The sequence below is a fragment of the Aquarana catesbeiana genome, linkage group LG04 (assembly GCF_042186555.1).
Source record: "Aquarana catesbeiana isolate 2022-GZ linkage group LG04, ASM4218655v1, whole genome shotgun sequence".
Lineage (NCBI taxonomy): Eukaryota > Metazoa > Chordata > Amphibia > Anura > Ranidae > Aquarana > Aquarana catesbeiana.
Window position 1 is genome coordinate 234,486,310 of NC_133327.1, and position 16,202 is coordinate 234,502,511.

Below are 16,202 nucleotides of genomic sequence, written 5' to 3' on the forward strand. Positions count from 1 at the left end.
TGCCAGCAGGAGATCACAAGGCTTCAAATTCATACGGCTAGTGTTCTTTAACCACTTCAGCCCTGGAAGAATTTACTCCCTAATGAAAAGGCCATTTTTTGCGATATGTCACTTCGTCCTTTTAACTGACATTTGTGCGGGCATGCGACGATGTACCCAAACAAAATTTATGTCCTTTTTTTCCTACAAATAGAGCTTTCTTTTGGTGGTTTTTGATCACCTCTGCGGTTTTTATTTTTTGCGCTATAAACAAAGAGCGACAATTTTGAAGAGAAAATTGTTTTTACTTTCTGCTATAATACACATCCAAAAAAATGTTTCTTTATCATACATCATGGAACACAGAGCACCATAGTAATTACTATGTGGGTATATAGGCAACTTCAGGTGATGGACACTGGTATACCCAATACAGGACGTTCACTCCCTATATAACCCCTCCTCCTACCAGGAGTACCTCAGTTTTTTTGCCAGTGTCTAAGGTGTTGGTCACGAGTGAAGATGTGCTTTGAAGAGCTCCACTGGAGGGATCCTTACTGGATTTAAACAGCCTCCATAGACCAGATCCATCCAAAGTTGCCACTGAGGCCAAGGCGGATGGTACCCGGGCCTCTTATATGAAGCACAAGGTTTTGCCTGTAACGCCTCTGTTTGCAGGGCTGGACCCTGAGACCCAGGGCTTTTTGGTCATGCCTACATTACCTAAAGTTTTTCCTGATAAGGTGCTAATACAGGTCCAATGGAGTGGAACCCCGATAAAAATGCACCCGGTCCTTGAAGGTTTGCTAATGCAGCGGCTGTGATGGGTGAAGTTTGGATCTGTTACAGCAGTATCCTGCAGCGAGGATGAGGTAAGGGAAGAAGCCTAGGAACTGTAAAAAGTCCACCTGTGGTTTTTTTCTTCCATGAGTAAAATGTATGCCTTAAAGTCTCTATCAGAGGGAGTAAAATGCACATACTTTGGTACGTTGCTCTCGGCAGCTCAGTGTCCAGCTAAAACAGCATGTGTGTAGTCTCAGCAGCCAGGGGGGATTCTTAATTGAACAAAGTTGACATGTTCCTCTACCCCCCCGCCCCCACCTCAGACCCCTTACCAAGTTAACAGTGGGTACAGGATGAGGAAAAACAAACCAATTACTCCTCTGTGGAGGAAACAACGGTAGATGAACCCTTTTCAGCCTCGCAATCTGAGATATTGCTGTTACAATCTCTTACGGAGATGGTTCGTTCTACTTTCATGTTACCCCTAACGGAGTCTGCTGAAAGTTCAGTTTCTTTCTTGGGTTCCTTAAAACCTTCACAACCTATTCATGCGTTTGCTGTCCATGCATTACTAGAAAAGCTTATGTATGCTGAATGGGATCACCCGGATAAGCATTTTTTCCCTCCATAGAGATTCTCAGTTCTCTATCCCATGGAGGAGAAATTCACCAAAAAATGGAATGTACCAGCAGTTGACGCTGCGATTTCCAGTGTGAATAAAAGTCTAACTTGTCCAGTAGACAATGCACAAATGCTTAAAGAGGAAGTAAAGGCAGGAACAAAAAAAAAAACCACACCCTGTAAGGCAAAGGCATAATGAGCTACTCATACTAGCTCATTATGAATAACTTACCTGAGATGGAAGCCCCCGAAGCAACCCTCGGTCTTCTCAATCGCCGCCATCTATCCTGGAGTGACTTCCGGGTATCGCGGCTCCGGCGCTGTGACTGGCTGGAGCAGCGATGACGTCACTCCCGCACATGCGCGAGAGAGCTGCCACTAATGGCATGATCGCCGTTAGCAGCTGCATGCTCAGTGCGCCTGCGCGCTGCTGTCTATGGCACATGCGCCGTAGGCATCGGTGCCAGTCTTTTGCAAATATCTCCTAAACCGTGTGGGTTTAGGAGATATTTGTTGCACCTACAGGTAAGCCTAAATCTAGGCTTACCTGTAGGTAAAAGTGGTCCCTGAGGGTTTACAACCACTTTAAGGATCCAACAGATAAAAGGTTGGAATTCCTGTTAAAATCCTTTTTTTCCTTAGCAGGGGCTGTTACTCAGCCCGCAGTCGCTGCAATAAGCATCTGTCAGTCCCTAAAGGAGGTCCCTGCACAACAAGCCCAGGATTTGGCCAAACTACCAAAAGCATTATGTTTTGCCATAGACGCCATAAAAGACTCTATTCACCAGGCGTCCCGCCTTGCGCTTGTGCTAGTACACATGCGTAGGATCCTGTGGTTAAAAAATTGGTCAGCCGAAGCACCTTGCAAAAGGCTCCTGACTGGTTTTCCTTTTCATGGGGATGATTTGGACAAATACATCCAAATGATTTCTAGTGGGGAAAAGTACTCTTTTTCCAGTCAAAAGAAAGTATACTTGCCCATCATTTAAGCAGACTCTTTCCCCTGCGCCAGGGCATCCGCCTCTAGGTAGCGGTGACGGCCTCCGCGTCAAACTCTATAAGAAAACCTCAGGGTCAGGCCCAGGCACAGAAGAAGGCCTGGGACCTGAAACCTGCAAAGCAGAACTCTAAAGCCTCGCCAAAGTGGGGGGAAGACTTCTGCAATACTCAGAAGTCTGACAAGAGGAAATTCAGGAAAGATGGGTCATCTCCACGGTGTCTCTAGGATACAAACCAGAATTTCAGGAGTTTCCACCGTCTCGTTTTCTAAGGTCAAATGTTCCCAAAGATCCAGGTAAAAGGCAATCTGTTTCTGGCACTAGACCGATCACTGGCTCAGGGGGTGATCATACAAATCACCACAGAAGAGCAAGGTTTGGGGTTTTATTCAAACCTCTTTATGGTACCAAAACTGAATGGAGATGTCAGACCCATTCTAGATCTAAAGAATCTAAATCAGTTCCTGAAGATCTGCTCCTTTCGCATGGAGTCGATCAGGTCAGTGGTTTCTATCCTACAAGGAGGAGAACTTCTGGTGACTATCGACATCAGGGATGCATATCTGCATGTCCCTACATTTCCTGCTCACCAAAGATTTCTGCGGTTCGAGATAGAACAGCAGCATTTTCAGTTTGTAGCCTTGCCCTTCGGGCTAGCTACAGCACCCCGGGCGTTGACAAAGGTGCTGACCCAACCTCTAGCCAGGTTAGGAGGCACAGGGCATAACAGTCTTGGCGGACCTAGACGATCTATTGCTAATAGACCAGCCGGTGGCTCGTTTGAAGCAAAGTGTACGCAATACAACCAGTTACCTGGTAAGTCTAGGTGGGGTTCTCAACCTAGAGAAGTCTTCCTTAAAACTGCTAAAAAAACTGTAGTGTTTGGGCCTGATCATAGACACAGCCCAGAAAAAGGTGTTCTTTCCTCAGGCAAAGGTCAACTCCATAAGAGAGCTGGTACGGATGGTCAGGTTGAAAGGAGACCCTCCATTCGCCTTTGCATGAGGTTGTTGGGAAAGATGGAGGCTTCATTCAAAGCGGTTCCCTATGCCCAGTTCCATTCGAGACTGTTGCAAAACAGTATCCTGTCTGCTTGGAACAAAACCATTCAAGCTTTAGACTTGCCAATGAGGCTGTCCCCAAAGGTGTCCCAAAGCCTCAGTTGGTGGTTACTAACCCAGAATCTGCTGAAAGGAAAATCCTTCGGACCAGTTATCCGGAAGGTGGTAACGATAGACGCCAGCCCTTTAGGCTGGGGAGCAGTGCTAGAGAAGACAACTGTCCAGGGACAGTGGTCAAGAACCGAAAAAGCCTTGCCCATCAACATCCTAGCGATTCTAGCAGTGCGTCTGGCTTTGAAGGCCTGGACTTTCAGGTTACGGGATTTGCCTGTCAGGATACAATCCGACAATGCCACAGTTGTGGCCTATATCAATCACCAAGGGGGCACCAAGAGTCTTGCAGTGCAGACAGAGGTGAACCATATTCTAACTTGGGCAGAAGAAAATGTTCCATGCCTGTCGGCAGTCTTTATTCCGGGAGTAGAAATTGGCAGGCGGACTACCTGAGTCACCAGCAGTTATTCCCTTGGGAATGGTCCCTTCACCCTGACATTTTTTGGGCTCTTTGCCAAAGATGGGGGACCCTGGACGTAGATCTTCTGGCATCCAGATTCAACATGAAGTTAGTCAACTTTGTGTCCAGGACAAGGGATCCACTCGCGGAACAGATGCGTTGGTGACCCCGTGGGATCAGTTCTCACTGATTTATGCATTCCCCCCTATTCATTTGCTGCCACAACTTCTTTGCAGGATCAAGCTAGAAAGAAAGACAGTAATTCTGGTAGCCCCAGCATGGCCCAGAAGGTGCTGGTACGCAGGGGCCGATATTCCATCCTACCTTACGAATGCTAAATTTAACGGCTTGGCTATTGAAACTCACATTCTGAAGAAACGTGGGCTTTCCGGGTCAGTTCTCTCTACCTTGATTAATGCAAGGAAGCCAGCTTCCAGAACTATATATTATAGAGTCTTGGAGGGCTTTTGTTTCCTGGTGTGAATCCAAGGGTTGGCACCCTCGGAGGTATATCATAGGCAGAATTCTTGCCTTTCTACAATTGGGGGTAGAGATGAAGTTGGCCTTAAGTACTATTAAGGGTCAAGTCTCAGCTTTATCGGTCTTATTTCAAAGACCGCTTACTTCACACTCTTTAGTCCGGGGTTTTATGCAAGGGGTGATGCGGCTTAATCCGCCAGTTAAATCACCTTTTAGGCCTTTGTGACTTGAACTTAGTTTTGTCAGTGTTACAAAAACAGCCATTTGAACCGATACAGCATATTCCCTTAGTCCTTCTGACAAGGAAGTTAGTGTTCTTGGTTGCTATATCCTCAGCAAGGAGGGCTTCGGAATTGGCTGCTGTTTCTTGTAAAGGGCCATACTTTATTATTCATGAGGACAGAGTGGTGTTGCGCCCTCATCCAGGTTTTCTGCCAAAAGTAGTCTCAGGTTTCCACCTGAACCAAGATATTGTCCTGCCATCATTTTTTCCAAAACCATGTTCCAGGGAAGAGAAGTCACTACATTGTCTTGATGTAGTAAGAGCGGTCAAAGTCTATTTAAAGACGACTGCTCAGATCCAGAAGACTGATATCTTATTTGTACTGCCAGAGGGTCCTAAGAAAGGACAGGCAGCGTCGAAATCCACTGTCACTAAGTGGATTCGGCAAGTTCTAATTCAGACTTATGCTTTAAGGGGTAAAATTCCACCTTTTCAAGTCAAAGCGCACTCTACCAGGGCGGTTAGTGCTTCTTGTGCAGTGCGTCACCAGGCCTCCGTAGCTCAGATCTGTATGGCCGCATCTCGGTCTTCAATACATACATTTGCCAAGTTTTATCAGGTGGATGTAAGAAGGCATGAGGATATCGCATTTGGGCACAGTGTGCTGCAGGCAGCAGTATAGGTCCTCAAGTCTGGGGGTGCCCTACGGGTTGTCTCTTCCCTTCCCACATAGTAATTACTATGATGCTCTGTGTTCCATGATGTACGATAAAGAAAATAGGATTTTTATAACCGCTTACCTGTAAAATCCTTTTTCTTGGAGTACATCACAGGACACAGAGGTCCCACCCCTCTTTTTGGGGTTTAAGTATATTGTTTTGCTACAAAAACTGAGGTAGTCCTGGTAGGAGGAGGGGTTATATAGGGAGTGAACTTCCTGTATTGGGTATACCAGTGTCCATCACCTGAAGGTGTCTATATACCCACATAGTATTTACTATGGTGCTCTGTGTCCTGTGATGTACTCCAAGAAAAGGATTTTACAGGTAAGCTGTTATGAAGAAATTAGATTTTTAAAATAGGATTTTTATAAGTTTAGGCCAATATGTATCCTACATATTTTTGTTTAAAAAAAATCCCATTGTATATTGATTGGTTTGCGCAAAAGTTATAGCGTCTACAAAATAGGGGATAGATTTAGGGACTTTTCTTTTTTTTTTTTTTTTTTTTATTGTTTTTACTGGTAATGGTGGCGATCTGCGATTTTTTTTTTTTTTTTTTTTGTTTTCGGGATTGCAGCGGACAAATCTGACCCTAAGTGACACTTTTTGGGGACCAGTGACACCAACCCAGTGATCAGCGCTAAAAAAAAATTCACTGATCAATGTATAAATGACACTGGCAGGGAAGGGGTTAAAACTAGGGGGGCGTTCAAGGGGTTAACTGTGTTCCCTGGGTGTGTTCTAACTGCCTGGGGGCTGGGCTCACTGGGACAACACAGATTGCTGTTCCTGATTACTAGGAACAGCCGATCTCAGAGATGTCCCTGTTAGAACGGGGATCTGCCTTGTTTACATAGGCAGATCCCCATTCTGCCATCTGAATCGCGATTGCAGGTGGCCGGTGGACATTGAGTCCGCTGGACGTGTGTCCACGCTATCTCATGCATGGACCGAGGTACAGGTACCTTGGTTTGCGCAGCCACACAGTATATCTGCGGAAGGCAGTGGTTAATGTCAGGGATATGATGGAATTTCTGCTGGTTATTCAGACTTTGTCAGCCAGGGTTCCTTCAAAGGTTGTTTGCGGGTTCCAATGAGCAATTTCTGTCTCTCAAATTAGTAACCACTTTTTAGGTATTTGCATGGAGGGTTTTTTCAGTACTGTAAGGAGCATTGTTCCTTATGACTACGTGTAATGGGGCCTGACTTCCTGAGACTTGGGTGTCATTTTAAGGGTTCCTCCATCTTGAAAAGATTGAGAGAGACTGACCTTGTATTTAGGAACAGTGTGTAACCCCGAACCAAAATAAAAAAAAAAAGACGTGGGGGATGGATATTAAGGGGAACCCCGCGCCAAAATGTAAAAAAAGTCAAAAATGACGAGACCGTTTTTGACAATTCCTTTATTTAAATCCTCTTCCTCTTCCTCTTCCCATGGCATGGGGGGAGGCTTCTTCTTCTTCTTCTTCTTCTTCTTCTTCTTCTTCTTCTTCTTCTTCTTCTTCTTCTTCTTCTTCTTCTTCTTCTTCTTCTTCTTCTTCTTCTTCTTCTTCTTCTTCTTCTTCTTCTTCTTCTTCTTCTTCTTCTTCTTCTTCTTCTTCTTCTTCTTCTTCTTCTTCTTCTTCTTCTTCTTCTTCTTCTTCTTCTTCTTCTTCTTCTTCTTCTTCTTCTTCTTCTTCTTCTTCTTCTTCTTCTTCTTCTTCTTCTTCTTCTTCTTCTTCTTCTTCTTCTTCTTCTTCTTCTTCTTCTTCTTCTCCTCATGGCATGGGGGGAGGCTCCCTGATGCGGAGCGGCCCGGGGAAGAACATAAAGAAGATTAAGAGATGAAGATAAGAGCGGGAGCCTCCCTCCATGCCATCATGGAGGCGGAGCGAGGAGAAGAAGGGAAGAAGACGCCGCGGAGGAGATGCTGGACGAGAACACCGGAGGAAGAACCAGGAGAAGATGAAGGAAGAAAGAAGAAGCATTTAAATAATCTCTCGTCCCCCCCTCTTTTCCTGCAGCCTGCCAGGTTGCGTGCTCGGATAAGGGTCTGGTATGGATTTTTGGGGGGACCCCACGCCATTTTTTTTTTTTTAACTTTGGCTCGGGATTCCCCTTAAAATCCATACCAGACCTGAAGGGCCTGGTATGGAATTTAGGGGGACCCCCCACGTCTTTTTTTTTTTTTTTTTAATTTTGGTTCGGGGTTCCCCTGTGGGGACTTCCCATGCCTTTTTTATCAATGAACTTCTATGTGTATTGTCGGACCGGCAATGCAATAGCCGCGAGTAGTTTTAAATTACTTTTTTTCCTTTGAAATGTAATTTTGCTGTCAGACTGTTCTAAACACGGGGAACATGCGCCCCTTTACAGGCATACTATAGACATCCCCCAGGTACGAAATTTAAAGGGATATTACACTTTTATTGTTTGACTTTAAGCATTATTAAAATCACTGCTCCCGAAAAAACTGCAGTTTTTAAAACTTTTATTTGCATTGATCCATGTCCCCTGGGGCAGGGCCCAGGTACCCAAACACTTTTTATGACAATAACTTGCATATAAGCCTTTAAAATGAGCACTTTTGATTATTCATGTTCGTGTACCATAGACTTTAACGGTGTTCGCGTGTTCGAACAAACTTTTTTCCTGTTCGCATGTTCTGGTGCGAACCGAACAGGGGGGTGTTCGGCTTATCCCTAGTCTTGAGCAGAGAAAGAAGTTTGTTTAAAGTATAACTTTATTTCTATTTTACTTGCAGGTCCTTAAGTATGAACAATACTTAGACAATTTACTAGTGAGATGTTTACTCAAGAAAGCACTAACTAATCAAAGAATAGGACACTTCTTTTTCTGGCACCTAAAGTAAGTCCACAAAATTGCTTTGTTACGTTAGTTCCTTTTTTTTTTTTTTTTTTTTTTTAATTCTCTTTATAGCAGTGGTTCTTAACCCCTGTCCTCAGGACCCACTAACAGGCCAGATTTTATGTATTACCTTGGGGAGATGCAGACTAGAATACTGCAATCACTGAACAGCAAATGATCTCACCTGTGATGTATTTCAGTTATCTTGTAAACCTGGCCTGTTAGTGGGTCCTGAGGACAGGAGTTGAGAACCGCTGCTTTATAGGCAAGTATAAAGTAATATTGGTACAACTCTATCCAGAGCTTATACATGCATGTTATCACCATGTAAGCCCTCCCTGCATGTATAAGCTCTATCCAGAGCTTATACATGCAGGGAGGGCTTACATGGTGATAACATGATGCCCCCCAGAACACCTTCATGCAGGAAGGACCATAGGGATGCATCTGGAATAATGGGAAAAATCCTATACAGTAAAAGAGAAAACAGACAAACTGTTTAACTAATGCTGTGATACAGGGTTGCGTAAAGAGATGCAGTACATGAGTGTTAATGAATGCAGAATAAAAAGATATAGTAAATGACAGGGAGCGTCTTAGATTCTTAGTAGAACAGTGTTCCAAAATATGTGTTTTAATTAAATATTTTGTGGACCCCCATATGTATGTTTCAATTTTTTGCTCCTTTGTGACCAGGATGCAAGGTCTGCTTATTTACTGAAGGTCACTTCAGCATGCCAAATTGTTGCACTAAAATAGAAAAAACATTGTTAAAAAAAATTCGATATACCGTATTTATCGGCGTATAACATGCACTTTTTTCCCCTTAAAATCAGGGGAAAATTGTGGGTGCGTGTTCTACGCTGATCCCCGCTGTTTGTAAGGGGAAGAGGAGCGAGCGCCGCCGAAAAAGACCGAACTGAGCCGAGTGTACTGTGTACTCGGCTCCTTTCGGCTGCGCTCGCAGTCACGCTGTCCCGCCTCCCTGCTGTCTGAGTGGAAGAGCGAGCGTCTCCGAAAAAGACCGAGCGGCGTGTACTGGGTGCTAGCCTTTACGTGCCGCCATTGGACTAGTGAAGTGTCCATTATAGGAGCCGGGCCAAGGGGCGGGACTGCTAGATGAGCGGCGCAATTATTTAAAAAATCTTTGGTGGCTAAATCAATTAAAAAAACGATAATGCTGCAATTTTGGGCAAGGCTGCAGATGGACACTGGGCAAGGCTGCAGATACACACTTCAAATGTAAGTTTTTTTTCCTAAAACTTCCCTCCTAAACTTGGGGTGCGTGTTATACACCGGCGCGTGTTATTTGCCGATAAATACGGTACTTAAACTTGTGCAGGCTTCCATAATGCAGATGATGACTTCACTATCCTTCCAACAAGATGCTGTGGAATATTGGGTAATTCAAATCTTGCAGGATGACACTGCAGCCCAGTGCAGAAGTTACTCCTAGTGAGATTTTTTCTACTCTGCGTTCCCTGGAATTTTGTTATATTACTCACCTAAGGTAAGGACACTCAGGGTAAGTATAATAAAGTGATACTAAACAAAGAAGTGTTATTTGCCATAATTAATCCACATTAATCTTATATATGATGTCACTGTATTTTTTTGTTTTGTTTTTTAATCCTCTTGGTACCTTATTCCTGCAACGCTGTTGTGCGGTCACATGATCTTTCCCTGTTCTTTGGCATCTGCAGGGAAAGATCCTTGGGGAGGATCTTCTATTACTCGGCTGATGTATGCCCTCTACAGTAGGAGTCTATGTTTGACCAGCCCTGATTGGTGCTGTGCCAGTCACATGGTAAAAAAAAAAAACTTTTCAGAAGAGCGATTTAAATTAAATTACACATCTTTATTGAGAAACAAATGTGTATTTTTGTGCATTGATATTGTGTAGGCAGTTGCAATAATCAGCGTCCTAGCTTCCTGAGGACGCCGATTGGTGAAACGCTTTGAGGCGGGAACCTGGAAGTTTATATATCCGGTGACGTTTTGCATGGGCAAGTACTTCTGGGGTTTGCAGGCAAGGCCTGCAGCAAGCTCTCCTGGAAGTAGGGACGGGTACCTGTCAAAAACAGGTACACCCCCCCCCTCCAAAAAGTACAAATGTGGCACCGGAAGGGAGGCGGAAGCAAACAAGCACCTCAAACTCATCTTGTTTTATTTTATTATTGCAAGCGCCTATTTTTTATTCCTAAATATATGTTTATAGTGTGTTTAAAACAATTAAAGGGGCAGCAGCAAGTCAATTCAGTGGTTTAAAGATATTGAGTATTAAGCAATGGTTTACTTATTTAGTGTTAGCACCATACCTTTTTTATGTTAATGGTGTAGGCAGAGTCAAAGATAATTGACACTAGCTTTCATTTTGTTCAGACAGCATCTGCATCCAAGTATCTTTTTTTGCTTTACAGGTATTCTCAATTAGTTTTGATATATTTTATACCGATTTTATATTTAAACTTAGCTTTTTGGTGAGTTTCTTAGTGAATGCAATCAGTCAGCATACTATATCCCACCCCCATAGTGTTTAGTAATAGGAGGACATGGTGAAGGGAAGGAGTGGACTGTCATTAACCACTGTGTATACGCCCACATATGTGACTCTATAGTCATGTGGCTGTATTGATCAGAAAAATGAGGACATTAAGAGCTTAGAAGGGAACTGAAATTGAGCATGCTCTGTAGAGGACACCAGCTGGTCTACACAATCTCGGGATGCAGTGGGCATGCAGAGCAGATGGGAGGGACAGCTCAAGGAAAAATTAACCAGGTATATTTTACTCTACACATAAGGAATGCTTCAGTGGCTTTGTGAGTATGAACGATCTATAGCATGCAATGAGAGTTTTTCACAGTCTGGGTTTAACCACTTCAATACCAGGCACTTAGACACCTTCCTGCCCAAGCCAATTTTCAGCTTTCAGCGCTGTCGCAATTTGAATGACAATTGCGCGGTCATACAACACTGTACCCAAACACATTTTTTATCGTTTTGTTCCCACAAATAGAGCTTTCTTTTGGTGGTATATGATCACCTCTGCGGTTTTTATTTTTTGCGCAACAAATAAAGACCGAAAATTTTGAAAAAAAACAAGTTTTTCTTTGTTTCTGTTAAAAATTTTTGTAAATAAGTACGTTTTCTTCTTCAATGACGGGCACTGATATGGCGGCACTGATGGGCACTCGTAGGCGGCACTGATGGGCACTCGTAGGCGGCACTGATGGGCACTCGTAGGCGGCACTGATGGGCACTCGTAGGCGGCACTGATGGGCACTCGTAGGCGGCACTGATGGGCACTCGTAGGCGGCACTGATGGGCACTCATAGGCGGCACTGATGGGCACTCATAGGCGGCACTGATGGGTACTTATGGGTGGCACTGATAGGTGGGCACGGATGGGCAGCACAGATGGACACTGGGTGGCACTGACACTGGTGGCACTGATGACATTGATGGGTGGCATTGCTGGGCATCACTGCTTTATAATGGTGCCAGTCAGTGCCCATTTGTGGGCACTGATTGGCACAGACTGGGCACATTGGGCACATGTGGATGGCCATGGGGTACATACCTGGCCATCCACATGTTGCCCGCTTCCCTGGTGGTCCTGACGGCTTCCCTGGTGATCTAGTGCGGGCATCTGAGGGGAGGCTGCGCTGATCAACAATCAGCGCAGACACCCCCTGTCGGGAGAGCCTCTGATCGGCTCTCCTCTACTCGCGTCTGTCAGACGCGAGTGAGGAAAAGCCGATCAATGGCTTTTCCTATTGACATCATGATCAGCCGTGATTGGACACGGCTGATCACGTGGTAAAGAGCCTCCGCCGGAGGCTCTTTACCAAGATCAGTGGAGCGGTGTGTCAGACTGACACACCACTCCACCGATCGCCGCAATCCGCGCCACCAGGGGCGCGCGGTGGCTGTTATCATGAAGGACGTCATATGACGCCAAGTCAGGATAACTGAACCACCGCCCGGCCGTCAATCTGCTATAGGCCGGGCGGGAAGTGGTTAATGACACTTTACGCTGTGTACTTTTTTTTTTTTTTTTTTTTCTTTTATCATAAATAAATTGCCTATGTATGTTAGTGCATGTGGGAAACAATTTTGGAGTGTAAGCAAACCTTGTCTAGTTCCATCATGTGATAATAGATTTTCCCTAAAATTAGTGTATTTATAATAACATTAACATATATTGAATTTGTCTTGTTAGGTCAGAAATGCACAACAAAACAGTGAGCCAGAGGTTTGGATTATTGCTGGAATCATACTGCCGAGCCTGTGGCATGTACCTCAAGCATCTAAGTAGACAAGTGGAGGCTATGGAAAAACTCATAAACCTCACAGATATCCTAAAGCAGGAGAAGAAAGATGAGCCTCATAAGGTAAGTCTCAAGTAATATAAATAAATATAATAATAATAAATATACACACACACGTATTGGGATGCCTGCCTTTACACATGCACATAAACTTTAATAGCATCCCAATCTTAGTCTGTAGGGGTTCAATATGGAGTTGGCCCACCCTTTGCAGCTATAACAGCTTCGACTTTACTGTGAAGGCTGTCCACAAAGTTTAGGAGCGTATCTATGGGAATGTTTGACCATTCTTCCAGAAGCACTTTTGAGAGGTCAGACACTGATGTTGGACGAGCAGGCCTGGCTCACAGTCTCCGCTCTAATTCATCCCAAAGGTGTTCTATCAGGTTGAGTTCAGGACTCTGTGCAGGCCAGTCAAGTTCCTCCACCCCAAACTCGTTCATCAATGTCTTTATGGACCTTGCTTTGTGCACAGGTATGTTGGAACTGGAAAGGGGCCATCCCCAAACTTTTCCCACAAAGTTGGTAGTATGAAATTTTCCAAAATGTCTTGGTATGCTGACGCCTTAAGAATTCCCTTCACTGGAACTAAGGGGCCAAGCCAAACCCCTGAAAAACAACCCCACATCATAATCCCTCCTCCACCAAATGATTTAGACCAGTGCACAAAGCATGGTACATAGACATGGATGAGGAACTTCACTGGCCTGCACAGAGTCCTGACCTCAACCCGATAGAACACCTTTGGGATGATTTAGAGCGGAGACTGCGAGCCAGGCCTCCTCGTCCACATCGGTGCCTGACCTCTCAAATGTGCTTCTGGAAGAATAGTCAAAAGTTCCCATAGACACACTCCTAAACCTTGTGGACAGCCATCCCAGAAGATTTGAAACTGTTATAGCTGCAAAGGGTGGGCCAACTCAATATTGAACCCTACGGACTAAGACTCCATTAAAGTTCATGTGCGTGTAAAGGCAGGTGCCCCATTACTTTTGGTAATTGTGTGTTTTTCCACATGAAGGATAAACCATAATACTACTTTACATCTTGATTGCATCATGTTTTATAGGTCCAGATGAAGTTTCTAGTTGAGCAAATGAAGAGACCAGATTTCATGGATGCATTACAAGGCTTTACCTCACCCCTTAACCCTGCTCACCAGCTAGGAAACCTCAGGTATATTCAAACTATTGGTTTTTGTACAAATTTACAGAATATTAGTTCATTAGGCGCTAGTTCCCCATGCCACAGCTATGCTGTTAACACTTGGTGAAATGATAAGCTGAGTTTGCATTCATGCTTTGTATAAATGATAGATATATTTATGCCATTAGCCTAATAAAGTTTCAAATGTACAAGTGAAAAGGTTTATAATGTAGCTTCGTACTCTCCTCTGTAGGCTAGAAGAGTGCAGAATAATGTCTTCTGCAAAAAGGCCGCTCTGGCTAAACTGGGAAAATCCAGATATTATGTCTGAGATGCTGTTCCTGAATAACGAGATCATCTTTAAAAATGGAGATGGTGAGTTAAAAATGCACCATTATCTTTGATGCATCTTGTACTTGTTTTTGAGAGTTACACTCACTTTAGGCTGCATTTCATTTTTCTTAATGCAGGTTTCTTTTTTGTCTATTGAGGGACTGAGACACAGGAAGTCTGTTAATAATGCCGCCTTTAAGAGTTTGGGACACTGACAAACAGAAAAATTGTAATCCAACCCCCCCCCGTATAAACCCCTCCTCTTCCCAGTATGCCTCCCTATTTTGCTGGTTTCATTGGAGATGGGACACCTTTACTTCAACTTTCTGACAAAAGTGTATTTTTGTTAGACTTTTTTGCTTCGTGGATTTTTTCTTTGGTGACTTTAGTGACAATTCCTCACTACATTGCTGCCTGAACTGGGCCATGTGTAGCAGTTATCCATGCAAACCTTGCCTCAGAATTAGCTTTGGAGTTAATACCCAAACCCCCACTGGACTAGACATGTGGGGCTAGCCTGGAAGGTAACTTTAAGACAATGGAGTCTGCATTGTGGTGCTTTCCAGACCTCTTGTGTTGGTTAGCCACAGAGCATTTTCTAGGTCCAGAACCATGGCACAGATCTAGGTGAGACCCTGTCTCTGAATGCTCACATGGTAAGTTAGGCTTAAACTACTTCACCATTTGCACTATTTGGTGCCTTTTCACTGGTTTTACTGCGGGGGACTGGGGGACCATGCACTGACGTCATCTGCTAGGTGCAGTGCTGCACATGCTTAGCTTGGGGGAAGCAACATACTGCTGTGGCTCCTGCTTCCAAAGCACTATGTGGCTCTCCAGTGTCTGGTCTGCTTCCACTGTCGTCCTACAGTAACTTGGACACTTCTGGCTTCCTGAAACTCTCATCAGCACCAGCTGCCTGGGTTTGTGAGTACTTGAGGCCTTGCCTCGCTTTGGACTTAGTTGTATTACCAATGTACAAATACAACATGTCTTCACTAAAACACACAGAACAGTCCTGCTACCTGGAGGACCTCAGTCCATGCTCTCCTAGTGGTTCTCGTGGCATTTACCCAGTATTCCTAGAGGATAGCTACGCCTGTAATCTTTTATCTCTTTATAGGGTTATTTTTTGAGTCTTTCCCAGCTTTGTTTTTTAGTTTACAAAAAGTCAGCAGCTACAAAAAGCATAGCTGCTGACTTTTAATAAACCAGCACTTACCTGTCCCACGGTCCAGTAATGCGGCCGTCCGGAGCTTTGCTCTTCTCCCCCTCCTCTCCCCGGCGCCGTCATAGCAACTGTGGGCACACGGCCGTGACAGCTCATGGCTTCACAGCCCAGTGTGCATGCGCGAGTCGCGCTGCACTCTGCTATTGTCCAGCCAATTTCTGGGACCTGTGTTGTGTCCCAGAAGATCGCTGGCAGGGAGGGGCCGACTAGGGCGAGAGGAGGAGTCGCCTGCATCACCCCTCCCAAAAAATGACATGCCAAATGTGGCATGTCAAGGGGCTAGGAGTGCTTAAAGCGGAACTTCCACTTTTGGGTGGAACTCCGCTTTAACTTGTAAGTGATTGATTGTTTTTTTTTAGCCACTGCAGACTCCTGCCATTGAACCATAATTTCAGAGGGTGTTTCAAACCTTAATAATTTAGTTTGTATTACCCTGCATCTGGAGGATTGGCCTGCTGTTCTGGGTCTTGGGTCAAAAAACAGGATGAGGTGTGGTCACTTTTCTAGGTTTCACTGGAGTCGCTCCTTAAATTCCACTTTGAATTGACTTGTGTGGCCCTCTGTCCTAGGTTGATAGTATCTTTAAAGTCGTTTTTAAATCCTTACATATAACCGGTGAAGTGATTAGCCTCAGGTAATACACAGTAATGAAAACAAACCCTCCTACATACGTTGTACCTGTTTACCTGCAGCTATTGGTTCTGTACAGCCTTCTACAACGCACAGAATTGCACAGAATCTGTCAGCGTCTCTAAGCAGCACTAAGCAAGGGAAGGAATCTGAATTCACATACTGCACGGCTAAGGAAGAAGAGCTTTGAGCCTGACTGGCCTGACCCCCCCTTCACACTACATGGCAAACAAGCACAGCTGTGGCGGTCAGTCACACAGTGTGTGCTGGGAGCTTTCCTCCCCTGACACTATTTTTCTCTT

General features: G+C 44.6%; 1 protein-coding gene across 2 annotated transcripts in view; it reads left to right on the forward strand.

The window, feature by feature from the left end:
• PIK3CA (phosphatidylinositol-4,5-bisphosphate 3-kinase catalytic subunit alpha) overlaps positions 1-16,202 on the forward strand; it is a 242,171-nt gene that overhangs the window by 154,540 nt on the left and 71,429 nt on the right. For both annotated transcript variants that reach the window (XM_073626255.1, XM_073626254.1), the window contains 4 exons: positions 8,125-8,228; positions 12,452-12,623; positions 13,630-13,736; positions 13,960-14,081. In XM_073626255.1, the coding sequence (XP_073482356.1) occupies positions 8,125-8,228; positions 12,452-12,623; positions 13,630-13,736; positions 13,960-14,081 (505 nt within the window). The remainder of the gene's footprint in view (positions 1-8,124; positions 8,229-12,451; positions 12,624-13,629; positions 13,737-13,959; positions 14,082-16,202) is intronic.